Here is a 16902-nt window from a genome sequence, read left to right on the forward strand (position 1 = left end):
CCCAGAGAAGTGAGGTTCTGTGTCCCAAAAACCAAGTTCCACGACTGAGGTTTGGGCTGCTGAGGCACCTGACTTCTACTGCCACCCAAACCCAATTGCACCAGGCCCTTTTGAGCTCTCTTTCAGGTGGTGGGCCCACGTAAGAGTGACCCCACGTCGTTTCTTCGGGCTGGGCCAGACTGGGGAACGTTGTGCAAGCCCCAAACCCAGGCCTAGCTTCAGAGTGGGGCTCCGGTGACACCAATGCGGGCGACGTTGCGAAATATTTAGATATGCTTCTCATAAAGGGGGTTCTGAACAGCTTTTTTGTCTGGCCATGGGAGACCCTACCAGGTGCAAAAGCCCCAGACAGCTTAGCTAGGGGTTGTACATTGTCCACAGATGAAATTTCAGTCTTTCATGATACATGTGTGATATACATAATTTATGCATTTTTGGGTGTTTATCATTTGTTGATATGCACAGATGTCCATTGAGGGACATTGGTCGGTTGAGATTTGCGAAATGTATGGATAGTGCAGTCAATGCATAGTTTAAGTAGTTCATACGCAACTGTGCATGATTCTTTTAACCATTGTGCTATACTATCATTGAAGAAAAAAGGTTCTGTGCACTGTCTAGTGGAGTCTAGATAACCTCACTCCCAATGTTAAGGTGCCCAGAATAGCACTTTCCTAAAGTCACAGGCAGAAAATGACCAAAAATGTTTTTTTAAAAAGTGTTGTAAAAATTGTGAAATATTAAAAACCGAAAAGTAAAAGGATGGTTTTCTGCAAATAATAAACAGCATAAAGAACAGATTCTTCCTCATGAAAATTTACACAAAAACACAGACGTCAGCTGACAGGGAGAATCCCATCAACAAGAGACAAAAGACAATTTTAAGAGAAGCTTACAATACAAGAGAGAAGAAGCAGAATTAGAATGACAAGATAGTGTGCAGTTCTCCATCAGTCCACTGGGGGAGCTGCAGCACAATAACTGTCCACTTGGTGCTGAGAAAGACAGTGGGGCTGATCTCAGATCAGTTCCTGCTGCAGCTCTGACATTCATCTCCACTTCCTCTGAATCCTCCTTCACTCTGCTCTCCACGTCTCAGGAACATCGTCCAGGCACAACATCTCTGCAGACCAGCTGCTGCAGCTGCTGCTGCTCCTGGACCAAAATATCCTTCTCTTCCACCTGTGAAAAGAGAGCAGAGAGATGAAGGAGTGTCTCCTGATCCTGGTCTGTCAGTCAGTGATGCAGCACAGCAGCAAAAAGAGCAGCAGGAGCTTCAGTCCTGTTCAGAGCAGCAGCTTCCTATCATCTTCACCTGTTGGAGCTTCTGCTGCTCTGATTGGCTGAAACTTTGAAACTCTCCATCTTTGCTCTCAGACTAACTTTAGGACCAAACATCTGGAAGCAGCTGGACTGACTCCAACCTGACCTCAGAGTCTGCAGTTTGGAGTTTGGACTCTCCACCAGATCCTGAAGCTGCTGAACATCTGAAGACTGAAGGTTGTTGTTACTCAGGTCCAGTTTTGTCAGGTGGGACGGGTTGAACTTCAGAGTTGAGATCAGAGCAGCACAGCTGGTCTTTGACAAACTGCAGGTCATCAACCTGAATCCAGAACAAAGAGTCGAGTTTAAAGAAAAAGTTCATGTTTTTCATCTTTCAGTTCTTCTAAAGATTTACCATCGTCACATTAGAAATGTATACGATGGAAAGAAAAATTAAACATGAGATCCTCTTTCACAGTGAATGGACTAAAGCTCAGAAGAAGAAGTCAGCTTTCAGCATGAAGATGGTCAGCATGCAGCAGGAGAACATCAGCCTCATGGCTGCAGTTTAGTGTCAACACAACTTTGTCATCACATTGATCTGAACACAACTGAAACATGGAGTCTGACCTCAGAGTCTGCAGTCTGCAGTCTGGACTCTCCAGAAAACCACACAGATGAAGAACTCCTGAATCCTGCAGGTTCTGGTTCCAGCTCAGGTCCAGTTCTGTCAGTTTGGACGGGTTTTTCTTCAGAGCTGAGCCCAGAGATTCACAGCTGATCTCTGACAAACTGCATTTCATCAACCTGCAATCAGACAGAAAAGTGTGTTCAGGAGCAGTGATGATGCTGGAGGTCCAGGAACTTGATACATTCAGTCTGGTGGGAAGCGTCCTGATGACAGACTGACAGATGACATTTTCAGATGATATTTTGAGCTGAAGGTTTATGTTTGTTTTTTGGAGTGGGGAGGCTGTTTAGCTATTTTGGGGGGATTGGGGGGTGTAATGCATCTGAAATTACTTTATAATGAAGTTATAACAGGCAAGGACTTAAAATGTGATTTATCACCATTAATGAAAAGTTAAAAATACATTTTATGGAACCAAAAAAACATGACAATTTCAAATCCAGTTGATTTTGCTTTCTTTTTAAAGCTGATCATTAAATAAAGTCAGATTAAATTGTATTTCTTCATCTTAAATCCTAAATTGTACAAAGGAATTATCACATTGCAAAGTTCATTGTTTATTGAAAATTGAAGATCACTGCATCAAAGTTGCCGATTCATGAAAACAGTCATTGAAGAATTTTCCAACAGCAAAGCTAAATTAGACAGAAACCTGTTATAAACCTTTAGTACAGAAAATCATCCTCTGTGTTAAAGAGAAAAACACAATGAGTCCAGATTTCAAAAAGAACTGTGATTTACAGTTTGGCCCTGAAGAATCATGAGAACCATTTTAATGTGAAAAACAGATTTAATAGAAACTGGGAACTTAAAAAAACATCAGAGACCAACTTTAACTCGTAGAGGCCGGTACTTAAGAAATAATGTCTAACATTAAACCAGTATGTGGTCCAAAACCAAGGTTTGAATCCCTGATTTACTAGATCATTATTGAGACATCCATTTATTTGACCAAGAAAATCTGAACCAATTTTCAGTTTGTTTCAAACACGACTGTAGAGCTTTTCTAGAATCAAGTCAGTTATTGGTGGTTTTGTCATCTGGTACGGCATTATGTAACTGAATCAGGGCATCACAGAAGCTCATTTAAATATCTTTAGGGATCTTCTTTAGTTTGTGAACTGGTCTACAGTCCAGCTGCAGTCATGTCTCAACAGGTCTGCCCAGAAACCAGGATTTGGAACATAACTGGATGTTTTTTATTCTATGTGGTGCAGAATTTAAAAGTTGAACAAATAAAAATGTGCTGCATTTTACTGGTCAAAAAATAATACTAATAAAGGTACTCTGTGTGTTCTTTAAACTCATGCTGAATTAAGTCTATATGTAAATCTTTGACAAACTGTAGTAGATCCACCTCAATCCAGAATAAAGAGCTGATTATAAAAACAAAGTTCATGTTTTTCATTCTTCACTTCTTCTAAAGAGTTCAGAGCTGAAGAAGATCTGAACTCTTTAGAAAAAGTCCAAAGATGTGAAGCAACAGCAGCAGATCAGAAGAGTCCAGCAGAAACAATGGATAGGAAGGAAGTGATGAGGAAGAATCAGCAGCATTGATCCCTGATCCATGACTTCAGCTCTGAATGAAGAGTCAGAAGCTGCTGGGAGCTTTGATGGATGATTCAATTCAATTTTATTTGTATAGCCCAAATTCACAACAAAAGTCGTCTCGATGGGCTTTCCTATGGTAATTGAAAAAGTGAAACATGAACTCAAAAGGATCATGAATACATGGAATTCTATAGTAAAATATTGAATTGAACTAACAAACTGACTAAGCTATACTGGCATCCCTGCCCTTAGACCCCCTTTCGCGGTAAGGAAAAACTCCCAAAAAAAACGGATTCCGGAAAAAACGAAGAAACCTCAGGGGTGCCCACATGAAGGAGGGATCCTCCCCCAGGACGGAAAGGCAATTTACCAGAACTCATAGAGAAGAATTAACTTATCTAACTCTACAACTACACGTTTAAAGTCCAGCAGACGAGCTTCGTCCGGCCAAAGTTAGGGGGAAGGCCGGGGGTGCGGAGTCGAACCGTAGACAGGATCCACAGCCAGGTGTAGGAGCAGGAGCAGAGACGAGGAGGTAATTAATTGTCATCCAGGTCTTGATGTCTCTGATGCAGGCATTCAGTTTCACTATATTGTCATTCTGGTCAGGCTTCATGGATAAATACAACTGCGTATCGTCGGCATAACAATGAAAATGAATGCTGTGTTTCCTGATTATGTTACCTAGGGGTAGCATATAGAGCATAAACAGGAGGGGTCCTAAAACTGAATCCTTGTGGGACTCCGTAGTTAACTCGAGTGCAATGAGAGGAATGTACATTTACATTAACGAACTGGTACCTGTCGGATAAATAGGATTCAAACCACTGGAGGGCAGATCCTCTGATCCCTATGTCATGCTCTAAACTTTGGAGTAAAATACTGTGGACGATAGTGTCAAAGGCTGCACTGAGGTCCAACAGGACCAGAATATAATGTAGTCCCTTTTCTGAGACCAATAACAAGTCATTAGAGACTCTAACTAGTGCAGTTTCCTTGCAGTGGTGAGGTCTAACCCCTACTGAAAGTCTTCAAAGTGGCTGTTGTCCTGTAGGTGGCGGTAAAGCTGGTTAACTACAACTCTTTCTAGGATTTTAGAAATAAAGGGCAGGTTTGAGATCAGTCTATAGTTGGCCAAGTTGCTAGGATCCAAACTGGGCTTTTTCAGAAGAGGTTTAACAACTGTATTTTTAAAAGACTGTGGTACATAACCTGTTTCCAGAGAGGTATTTATTATCGTTAATATGGAATCATCAATTAGGGAAAAGGGGGCAACAACATTGAGAGTACTCCTGAGGGCTTGTAAGGCATCATTAACAATGATGATGTGATGATGTTTGTGGATGATGTGATGATGTTTGTGGATGAAAAGGTAAGGATGTTTGTGGAGGATGTGTCTGTCAGAGCAGCATCCAGCTGCAGCATGACTCTGTCACTGTCTGCTCACAAACATCAGCTGCTGGACTCTCAGCTGCATCTGCTGAAACACAGTAGCAGGACTCAGAGTGCATGTGAGCGTGCATGGCGGCTTCTTCTGCACTTGTTTTAAAGGAGTCTGTTGGAGCAAAGACACAAAGAAGAGCTGATGGCTGCAAGCAGAACTTTGTGGAGCACAAATGTCAGCAGACAGCGTTGAAACAAGCAGCTGCAGGAAGAAAAGAAGTTCTTCTGCAGATCTTTGAAGAGAATAAGCAGCTGCAGGAAGATGCTGCTGCAGATCAGATTCACAATGTGGACATTTCTGCTCACTGATTCATCAAGATCATTCCTGTCAGACAATCAAACCACCCATATGGAAAAAAACTATATAAAACTTTTAAGAAATTAACATGACCTGCAGCAGTGACGTGCGATGAGGTTAATGGCTGGTGAGGCACTGACGTCAGTCAGATTTACAAACATATGAACCATACTGAGTAACTTATTCAGCATAGAAAAAAGCACAAACCTTATTATCGTCTTACCTTTACTTGTAAATAAAGTCCATACAACGCTACTTCTGAAGAAAATGACTTGCCGCTTGCTATCACTTATTCTATTATTTTTTAGCGTCATAATCTCAGGGCTCACCGGCGCCCCTAACATGAGGCACGAGAACTGCAACATGAGGCACGAGAACTGCTGGCCTCACCCAGCGGCTTTTTCGCCGGCGTTTAGCGCTCAGCACAAGAAACACGTCCCTCACATACCTTTATTTATAAAAACAAACACTGTACATCATATACATCTGCTAAATTATGTAAACTCAGCTCATATAGTACAAGTGATAGAACCGACATACAGAGAGTCAGCAGCACCGTCTGACTGCATAGGTATTGCGCAATCCAAGGTGAGGCTCAGCGGGCTGGTGCCTCATCGCACGTCAAATGCGGAAATTCAGCGATTTTGAAAAGAAAAAACACCCAAAAATGGTACAGTTAAATGGAAAATGACTGCAAAGCACAAATTACTGATTAAATATAAGTGAATTTATTTTTTCTCTTTTCTTCCCACAATGACAGGTGAGGCACAGCCTCACCTGCCTCTCCTGACTGCACGTCACTGACCTGCAGTATGTTTCACATATATGTGAATCTTCTAAGACTTATAAGTCCTTTATATGATAAACTCCTGAAAGTGGCCTATTTCTGGTTCTTTTCATATATGAGGTTAAGCAGAAATATGTATGTCTCACATAAAAATCATCTATGTGGAATATAAGAAACATGAAAGAAAACTATGTTTTCTATACATGTGTCATATAACGGTCATAGTTTTTTCTTACATGTTCTTTTCCCAAACATATACTTTTCAAATATGAAAACAAAACATTAAATGTAATTTTTGTGTAAGTAAAATGTATAGTCCTTATGGGGAAATTATACTTTCTTTAAATGTTGTTTTTACTTTTATTAAATGTCATCTACCGTATTTTCAAGCTTTCTTCAACAGGAAGAACTCTGCCTGAAGATCAAGTCTCTGATTGGAGAGTCACAACAAGCAAATAACTCTCTATTCCTGCTGTCATTGGAATGAGTCAGAACTTCCAGAAAACATCAATTTTATCCATATATCAGTTTGATCTTCAGGAAGGACCTTTCCTTACAACTGAAGCGAAAAGGATGAAGAAGAGGAAACATCTGCAGAGCTTTGTCGAAAAAGAAAAGATGAGTCCTGAAGGAAGCTAAAATTAAAAATGAAGACGATGGAAAGAAACATTCAAGCATGAGATCTTCTTTCACAGTGAATGGAGTAAAGCTCAGAAGAAGAAGTCAGCTTTCAGCATGAAGATGGTCAGCATGCAGCAGCAGAACATCAGCCTCATGGCTGCAGTTTAGTGTCAACACAACTTTGATCTGAACACAACTGAAACATGGAGTCTGACCTCAAAGTCTGCAGCCTGCAGTCTGGACTCTCCAGAAAATCACACAGATGTAGAACTCCTGAATCCTGCAGGTTCTGGTTCCCGCTCAGGTCCAGTTCTGTCAGTTTGGATGGGTTTTTCTTCAGAGCTGAGACCAGATCTTTACAGTTGATCTCTGACAAACTGCATTTCACCAACCTGAATCCAGAGCAAAGAGTTGAGTTTAAAGACAAAGTTCATGTTTTTCATCTTTCAGTTATTCTAAAGATTTACCATCATCACATTAGAAATGAAGAGGATGGAAAGAAACATTAAACATTAGATCCTCTTTCACAGTGAATGGACTAAAGTTCAGAAGAAGAAGTCAGCTTTCAGCATGAAGATGGTCAGCATGCAGCAGCAGAACATCAGCCTCATGGCTGCAGTTTAGTGTCAACACAACGTTGTCATCATATTGATCTGAACACAACTGAAACATAGGCTACGTTCACACGGCAGGCTAAAACAACCCAATTCCGATTTTTTTTTTGCCCCTACGCGACTCAATTCCGATCTTTTAATGACAGTATGAACGACACAGATCAGGCCGCTTGGGTATGCCGTCCTGAATCCGAAACGTGTCCGCTCTTTTCAATTGCGACCGCCGTTTGACGGCCGGGCCACCTGAATCCGAATCGTACGTCATCGATACGCGACAAACGTCATCATTCTGCGTTGAAATAGGCGGGAACGTGAACGTATACAGCAACCATGGCGGACGATGCATCAGAGACCAGTCAGTGGAAGGGAAGCGAGGTCACTAATTGGATTAATATTTGGGGTGACAGCTCCATTCAGGCCAAACTCCAGAGCTCTTATCGCAACCGGGCGGTTTTTGAAAAAATTTCTGGCTAAATGGCCGAGTGTGGTGTTGAACATTTACCGCAATTACTTTTTTTCCTTCTCCCCTTTCCGACCGTGGTCAGAAGCGCGGGGACCCAAGGCGGATCCTCCTCCTCCTCCTCCCTGTTCTGACCCTTAGATTCTCCAAGATTCTCCAGAACGGGTTAATAAAGAGTCCATAGCATTTATTCTGGGGGAAACCTTCTTTTATTACTGTTGTCCTTCCTCCGTAACACAACATGAATGCACGCCCACACTGCCTCCCCCCCCCATTCTCTCCGGCTGAACGCGCTCTTCTCCTGTCTCTTACACAAACGCGTGCGCGCCCTCAACACATACACATTCCCATTCCACAACAGTGGGTACAGATGATCCCGGCTCCAATGCCTTCTTAAAAAAGAGAAGATTGTCATTGTGCTGGCTCCTTTGTGAAAATAAATTTATTAATGAAAAAAGAGCTCCGCTGTTGACAACACCGTTGTTGGCATCCATGTTAACGTTAGCTACTTCCGCAAACGAGTGACGTCGTTCACCGTTGAGTACTATTCTGCGCATGAGGGGTAAATTTTGGGTCATTTCACGGTCACACTGTAGATCACAAAAGTTCGGAATTACTTGGAAATGTGAACGGTCTTGCAAAATAGTCTGATTTTTTCAAAAAATCTGAATTGAGCATTAAGCCCTGCAGTGTGAACGTAGCCAAAGAGTCTGACCTCAAAGTCTGCAGTCTGCAGTCTGGACTCTCCAGAAAACCACACAGATGAAGAACTCCTGAATTTTGGTTCCCGCTCAGGTCCAGTTCTCTCATATTGGATGGGTTTTTCTTCAGAGCTGAGCCCAGAACTTCACAGCTGATCTCTGACAAACTGCAGTCTATCAACCTGCAATCAGACAGAAAAGTGTGTTCAGGAGCAGTGATGCAGCTGGAGGTCCAGGAACTTGATACATTCAGTCTGGTGGGAAGCGTCCTGATGACAGACTGACAGATGACATTTTCAGATGATATTTTGGGCTGAAGGTTCATTTTTGTTTTTTGGAGGGGGGAGGCTGGTTAGCTATTTTGGGGGGATTGGGGGGTGTAATGCATCTGAAATTACTTTAGAATTAAGTTATAACAGGCAAGGACTTAAAATATCATTTATCAGCATTGATGAAAAGTTAAAAATACATTTTATGGAACCAAAAAAACATGACAATTTCAAATCCAGCTGATTTTACTTTTTCTTTTAAAGCTGATCATTAAAGAATGTCAGATTAAATTGTATTTCTTCATCTTAAATCCTAAATTGTACAAAGGAATGATCACATTGCAAAGTTTATTGTTTATTGAAAATTGAAGATCACTGCATCAAAGTTGCCGATTCATGAAAACAGTCATTGAAGAATTTTCCAACAGCAAAGCTAAATTAGACAGAAACTTGTTATAAACCTTTAGCACAGAAAATCCTCCTCTGTGTTAAAGAGAAAAACACAATGAGTCCAGATTTCAAAAAGAACTGTGATTTACAGTTTGGCCCTGAAGAATCATGAGAACCATTTTAATGTGAAAAACAGATTTAATAGAAACTGGGAACTTAAAAAAACATCAGAGACCAACTTTAACTCGTAGAGGCCGGTACTTAAGAAATAATGTCTAACATTAAACCAGTATGTGGTCCAAAACCAAGGTTTGAATCACTGATTTACTAGATCATTATTGAGACATCCATTTATTTGACCAAGAAAATCTGAACCAATTTTCAGTTTGCTTCAAACACGACTGTAGAGCTTTTCTAGAATCAAGTCAGTTATTGGTGGTTTTGTCATCTGGTACGGCATTATGTAACTGAATCAGGGCATCACAGAAGCTCATTTAAATATCTTTAGGGATCTTCTTTAGTTTGTGAACTGGTCTTCAGTCCAGCTGCAGTCATGTCTCAACAGGTCTGCCCAGGATTTGGAACTTAACTGGATGTTTTTTATTCTATGTGGTGCAGAATTTAAAAGTTGAACAAACAAAAATGTGACAGGCAGGTACAGTCACGGGCGCGAGCCTCCAGTTCTCACAGTGGATCAAAGCGAGTCCCCCACGCACCCCGAGACGCGGGGGTGAGTGATGTAAACGAAACCCCGGAGGTGTTGCGTCGTTCAAAGAGGTGACGTCATTTGGCTGCTGCCAAGTCTCTGTTAGCCACATGAAGTCCAACTTTCGTTCCACGCGGAGATCTTGAACGAAATGCCCCTTTCTCGTGAGCGAGCGGATGGTTAGGAGGCCGAAGTTGGCCATCATGCTGGTGGAAAGGTCAGCGGCAGCGGTGTCATTAGCCACCCTGGCCAGGTGAGCCAGCGCACCAGGGTAACGCGCAGCGTCTGGAGTTCTTCGACGGACGTCGGGTAGAAGACCAGAAAGATCTGATGGAGTTAGAGGTACCATCCTGGAGGATACGCAGTGAGCCAGGGTGAATGTATCTCCGACGGGGCTGATAAAAGATGTCCGGGTGCTGGAGAAGCGATGGCGGAGGAGCATCAAGGTTGGTCGGGCGGAGTTTAGCGAGGTCCAAGGCAGAGTACTGAAGGAGAACTGTCAGTGGATGCTTGACCAGTGACAGGATGGTCCAGGCAAGTAGTATCCACTCAGGGCTGATCCACGTTTGTAAGGATTCAGTAGTTTGGTTTTCTTTGTCATGTTTTTGGTTTCCTTTATCAGCCACTCCACCTTCAGGTTCATGATCCACAGCTGTCTTCAGTTTAGTTAAATGCCCTCAGCCTATTTAAGTGTCTTGGTTTCTGTTCATTCTTGTCAGGTCATCTGCTCTGTTTTGTCACTGGTTTGTTTCTCCCCGTAGTTTTGTCATGGTTCAGTTTGTTTATTGAATTTTTTATTTCCTGATACCAAGATTGGTTTCCTGCATTTTGGGTCCTCCACACCCAGTTCCTGACAACATTGTGTCCGGCGTGGCGAGTAATCAGCAGGCAGGCTAGTTCACACAAACAGCCGGATGTTGTTCAGAACCAGACGCGAACAGATCCCTTTGACAGTACACAGGTAGTTGGACAAAAAGTGGTATTGATATATATCCATTTGGGAGCAAATAACAGAGTCCATAGGCTTAGAAATGCTGAAAATTTGGTCCAGGGGAGCAGCGGCAGCCAGAAGCGCGCCAGCGTTCACTCGACCCGGAAGTCGAGTCATGATGTTTGTGGATGAAAAGGTGAGGATGTTTGTGGAGGATGTGTCTGTCAGAGCAGCATCCAGCTGCAGCATGACTCTGTCACTGTCTGCTCACAAACATCATCCGCTGGACTCTCAGCAGCATCTGCTGAAACACAGCAGGACTCAAGAGTGCATGTGAGCGTGCACGGCTGCTTTTTCTGCACGTGCTTTAAAGGAGTCTGTTGGAGCAAAGACACAAAGAAGAGCTGATGGCTGTAAGCAGAACTTTGTGGAGCACAAATGTCAGCAGACAGCTTTGAAAGAAGCAGCTGCAGGAAGAAAAGAAGAAGTTCTTCTGCAGATATTTGAAGAGAACAAGCAGCTGCAGGAAGAAAAGAAGAAGTTCTTCTGCAGATCTTTGAAGAGAACAAGCAGCTGCAGGAAGATGCTCCTGCAGATCAGAATCTGGAAATTTTTGCTCACTGTGGGTCAACACAACTTTGTCATCATATTGATCAGAACACAACTGAAACATGGAGTCTGACCTCAGAGTCTGCAGTCTGCAGTCTGGACTCTCTAGAAAACCACAAAGATGAAGAACTCCTGAATCCTGTAGGATGTTCCAGCTCAGGTCCAGTTCTGTCAGATTGGACGGGTTTTTCTTCAGAGCTGAGCCCAGATCTTTACTGCTGATCTCTGACAATTTGTAGTCTATCAACCTGAAAACAGACAGAAAAGTGTGTTCAGGAGCAGTGATGATGCTGGAGGTCCAGGAACTTGGTAAATTCAGTTAGGTAAGACCAGGGGAGGGCAATTATTTTGGCTCGCGGGCCACATAGGGTTCTAAAATTGGATTGAAGGACATGGGTCTCTGATATTGTTTAGTGGGCAGGACCAAACATGGAGGTGGGCCGGATCCTGCCCGTGGGCCATAGTTTGCCCACCCCTGAGTAAGACTGATTACAAGTTACATTTTCAGTTGAAAGTTTGGGCTGAATGTTCGTGTTATTCTTTCTTTCTTTCTTTTTTTTTTTTTTTTTTTTGGGGGGGGGGCTGTACAGCAATTAAGGGGGGGTTGACCAAAATTTTGATGGCAAAATAAAATGTATTGGATCTGAAAGGACTTTAAAATGAAGTTAAAAAGGAATGAGTGAAGCTTTCTGTTAGAATGTCAGATTAAATTAATTGTCTTCATCTGAAATCCTAAATTGTGCAAGGATTTTAAAAGTGAACACATTCCAAAGTGAATTATTTAATCAGAATCGAAGATCACTTTGAATTATATGTGGAAAAAAATTTTCATAGGAAAATCTTGAACATATTTCAATGGATCCGACACAAAATCAAGTGAAAAAAATAAAGTTGAAACTCCTGCATATGTTTTACAGAGGATGAAGATCCAAGTAACAAAGTTGCTGATTCATGAAAACTGAGGAACTGAAGAATTTTCCAACAGCAAAATGAAAAAAAAAGAACTGTGATTACCAGTTTGGCCCTGAAGAATGAAAATAACTTTTTAACGTGGAAAAAAAAGATTTGTCAGAAACTGCATGGGTGCCCAATGTGGGGCCCGCGGGCAAAATTTGGCCCGCCAAAGGTTTTTTTCCGGCCCGCCGAGTCGTGGCTGCGCAAGCTGCCGTGTTTTTGTAAAACCCCTTAACCTCACATCCATTGTCTATGATGGTGAAAACTCTATGACTGTAAATTACTTTCGTTCTCCAGATGGCGCTGATGGCACCTTTGCTGCCCACCGCTGTCACCCCCTCTCAACCCCCTGCACAGGGTGTCTACTTTTACGTCCTCACTGCTCTCCATACCGTTCTTATGCTGTCCTCTCCCAGGTCCTCTTTACCAAAGTCTCAAAAACACATAAAGCGCACCTCACCATAGGGCCATCCTTACATTTTGGAGAAGATTTACGACTCTAAGACTTTTTCAGTTTGTTAAGATGGAGCGACAATGGCAGTAGCACACGGACCAGCTACGAAAATTCGGCACTAATCGCACAGAGTGGGAGATCGTTTTCAACGGGAGATTTTGTTAAGGAGTGCCTGTCCACAGCTGCTCGCGCAACACCAGCCGCGTCTCGGGACATTAGAGATCACTTAACAGTTAGGTCAAAAGACTTTGTTGCTTTCTCACTGGCATGTGATGAGAGCACAGACATTCGGATTCAGCGCAGCTTTTGGTTTTTGTTCGGGGAATTAACGCTGACGTGGAAATAACACAGGAGTTGGTGGGACATGAGACGCTGAAAGGGGCGACAAAAGGCGAAGATTTGTTTGCGGTGGTTTCAAGAGTCCTGGACAAATATAACTTGAGTTGGGACAAAATGGTTGGAATAACAACCGATGGTGCACCTGCCATTGAGAAAGAGCTGGCCTCACTGCTCTCGTTTCCGAAAAAGTTTCAGAGTGTGGGGGAAAGGTAGCGCAATACCACTGCATCCTGCACCAGGAACAGCTGTGCGCAAAGACCATCGGACTGGCAGACGTTGTGCGCGATGTCGTTAAAATAATTAACTGCATCCGCTCAAAGGCACTCTCACACCGCCAGTTCAGAACCTTTTTGGATGAAGTTGATGCGCAATACAAAGATATTCTTTACCATCAGGAGGTGCGCTGGCTGAGCAGGGGGACTGTGCTCAAAATATTTTTTGAGTTGCGCCAACTTATCGCGGAGTTTCTGTCGAGTGCGAGCAGGGACACACAAATCCCCTCCGATAAAAGATGGATTTTTGACGTGGCCTTTTTGGTGGACATCACCGACCTGCTCAACAATCTGAATGTTAAACTTCAAGGCAAAGAACAGATCATAACGGAGCTGTTTGACCACATCAAGGCTTTCCAAATGAAGCTGCAACTACTCTGCCGGCATCTTTCAGCAGGTAAGTCATTAACATGCTGCACACAGACTTTTGGCTGTTTGTTATTTGTGATTGTAACACGTGCTGCTCCATGTGTGTCCTTCGCTGTGATGTGTCGCTGTCCGTGGTGCTTACGCCTGTTTGACAGAAAACGTAATTGTTTGTCTTTGTGGGTTTGCTTTCATTGCTCTGTTGTCTTTTGTGTCCTGTAGCTTATGTGCCTCATAGTAGTGCTAATTATACTAATGGACACATTCTTATTTGACTTTGTCTCTTTAGGAAACTTGGCACACTTCCCCAGCCTAAGAGAAGTGAATGTGGAGGTGGACAGGTTGCCAGAATATGGAGAACTTCTCAGCAACTTAAACAAGGAGTTTGATTTGCGCTTTGTGGACTTTAAGAAGACTGCAGATGACATGGAGCTTTTTTCTCAGCCCTTCAGCGTAAGCCCCGACTCAGTTCCAGAGCATTTGCAGATGGAGTTGATTGAGTTTCAATGTGACACAGAGCTAAGAAGAAAATTTGTATCACTACCCTTGAGGGATTTTTATCCACATGTGTCAAAACAAAGATACCCACAGATGAGAAAAAATGCACAAGTGATGCTATCTCTGTTTGGCAGCACCTATACATTTGTGAGCAAACATTTAGTCTCATGAACCTGAACAAGATCAAACTCAGGGTGATCCTCACAGACTCACACTTGCAAGACATACTAACACTATCAGTGAGTAAGCTGCAGCCCAACATTCAGTCACTGATGAAGTCAAAAGACCAGCTCCATGTCTCTCATTAAGGATAGCTATTTGCTGTTTTCATGGGAAAAAAGTTAGTTTTAGTTTGTTGTTTTTTAGTTGAAAATTGCCAGTGAGGCCTTCCTTTTATGTTTAATGGTTTGAAAGAATGCTTATTTTTGTGTGTTACCTTGATGAATTCAGAATCAAAATAAACACATTAAACCATATTCTTTGTTTTCTGCTTTTATTTAACGACATGCAAAATACGTATTGTATTTGGCCCACGGTCCACAATCATATTTAGATTTTGGCCCTTTGAGGAAAAAAGTTTGGGCACCCCTGCTCTAGAGGCCGCTCCTTAATAATATTGTTTAACATTAAACTGGTATGTGGCCCAAAAATAAGATTTGGATCACTGATTCAGAAGATCATTATTGAAACAGATCAGTTTCACATCAATCATCATTACAATCAAATCATCTGATGAAAAAATTCTGAACCAAACTTCAGCTTTTTTCCAAACATGACTGTGAAGCTTTTCCAGGTTCTCTTAAGTCTCTTTTTGATCCGTTTGTCAGTAAAACATTATTTTTTAACCCTAACCTGAGCTCTCCCATAAAGACTCACTAGCTACATTTAGATGGACAAAAGTAAATCATAATAAATGCTTGATCAGAATAAAAATGTGTCATGTAAACACAATGTTCGCAATACTCTTCCCTGATCAGACTCCTTTGGATCAAAATTTCAACATAGGTGGGTTATGCCGATCTATGCAGTCATGATGCATATAAACAGTTTATTCTGATCGTAGGTCACTACTCCACTGGTTTTCCGTCATGCATTGACAGTGTGGTGCTCCAGAGAAAGCTTTAGAGCGCGAACAGGGCCGCCTGCTTCACCAGAGCAAACCATGTCTCTGAGCAGAGCAGCCGGACTCTTAGCTTCGTGATTGCGGGCAGGAGAGGGGGCGTTGTTACAGTGTGCGCTCTTGAGGAGGCTTCAAACAGCAGTCAATCCGGTCGCTCTATGTGAGCGAGCTTCCGGACTAGGGAGAACCTTGTCTCTCAGGAAGACCGTGTCCCCAGGAGACAAGTGAGGTAACGGAGGTGGCTTTTGAATGGAGAAACGCAGTGCTGTCCTGAGAACAATCACGGGAATTCATATTTCCAATCCAGTGTCCAGTAAAGGCTGATGTTAATCCCAGATATTTACACTCAGTCAAGATGCACATTGCAGAAATGACCAGATGGATTTTTTGACTACATCCATGGCTAAATTTTGTTAGCATGTATTAGCCTAATCCTAACCCTTCTTTCAGCTTCCGCCAAGAAATAAAGCATGGATTAAAAAAATTATGAGGGAACCAGCACTTTTATTATAATCATAACAATAATAAAATCATGTGAAGAAGATCATCTCACTCTATGCTGCAGGTTTCTTTGTTTACAACGGAACTCAATATTTCTTCTTCTACTGTCGTTTCCAGTGTTTTAGAGAGTTCTGCACGTCCAAATGATTTATTATGACCAAAAGTGTGGCTTCTGTAAACGTTTTTTATAATTGGATAAGGTTTATTTGGACCCATGTACACAGTGGCAGACACACTATATAGTGCACTACAATGGCGCAAAAAGTGGGTATCCAGCGTATGCGTTGCATAGGGGCGCCGGCCAAAGGGGGCGCAAAACTGAAGTAGTGAAAATTATTTTAAAGTCCGTTTTTTTTTTTTCACAGCCGTTTGTGCACATGATATGATTAGTAACAGAAGCATATAGTAACGGATCGGCGCCCCTGCCGCAGCCGCTCCTTTCTCACTCGGGTCTTGTGCAGAGAGCACAATTGAATGTGCTGGAGCGCGCTCTCGCAGAGACGCGAGTCTGAATTGTGTGATCATCTGATGACAGCGCGCTTAAAATGTTGATGCTGCACAGTGGCGCAGTGGTTAGCGCTATTGCCTCACAGCAAGAAGGCCCCCAGTTCAAGTCCTAGCTGGGGAACCTGGACCAGAACATCAATGGGGGAATGCGAGTGGGATTGGGTGTGTGATTGTGGTCCTGCAACAGACTGGCGACCTGTCCAGGGTGTCTCCTGCCTTTGCTCATAAGAGGTCGGGAGGCTCCGGTAGCCCCATGACCCCGAAAGGGAACAAACGGAAGAAGATGAATCTATCCCATCACTAAGTGAAACTCAAAACAAATATAATTTACAATCAAAAATGTTTTTATTTTTACATATAGTTTAGTCTCTGTATTCTTTGAAAATCTTCCTAACACAAACTTTACATCATACAGCTGGGAGGATGGAGAGAAAAATGAGAAGAAAGAGAAAGAATCAGGACAGATGGAGGAAGGAAACAGGTTGGTCTTTTGGTGGACGTTCAGGGCAAAGCCAGTTAATACCAAGTCAGTCATTTTCAAATAGTGTGAAGAATAG

At 42.5% G+C, this 16902-nt stretch overlaps 1 protein-coding gene and 1 long non-coding RNA gene across 2 annotated transcripts in view; both read right to left on the minus strand.

Annotated features, from left to right (window-relative positions):
- Positions 1–694: 694 nt before the first annotated feature.
- Positions 695–1940, minus strand: LOC110016679. The gene is made up of 3 exons (XR_002292010.2): positions 1894–1940; positions 1430–1603; positions 695–1182 (listed from the first exon to the last, which is right to left on the minus strand). It is a non-coding gene; the product is annotated as an uncharacterized LOC110016679 (long non-coding RNA).
- Positions 1941–6546: 4606 nt separating this feature from the next.
- LOC101170820 (NACHT, LRR and PYD domains-containing protein 12-like) overlaps positions 6547–16902 on the minus strand; it is a 35649-nt gene continuing 25293 nt past the window's right edge. Inside the window, exons 11-14 of the mRNA XM_023949696.1 lie at positions 11409–11582; positions 8444–8611; positions 6870–7046; positions 6547–6592 (exon numbers count right to left, since the gene is read on the minus strand). Coding sequence (XP_023805464.1) covers positions 6547–6592; positions 6870–7046; positions 8444–8611; positions 11409–11582 — 565 coding nt within the window. The remainder of the gene's footprint in view (positions 6593–6869; positions 7047–8443; positions 8612–11408; positions 11583–16902) is intronic.

This window comes from Oryzias latipes, chromosome 2 (assembly GCF_002234675.1).
Source record: "Oryzias latipes chromosome 2, ASM223467v1".
Classification (NCBI taxonomy): Eukaryota; Metazoa; Chordata; class Actinopteri; order Beloniformes; family Adrianichthyidae; genus Oryzias; species Oryzias latipes.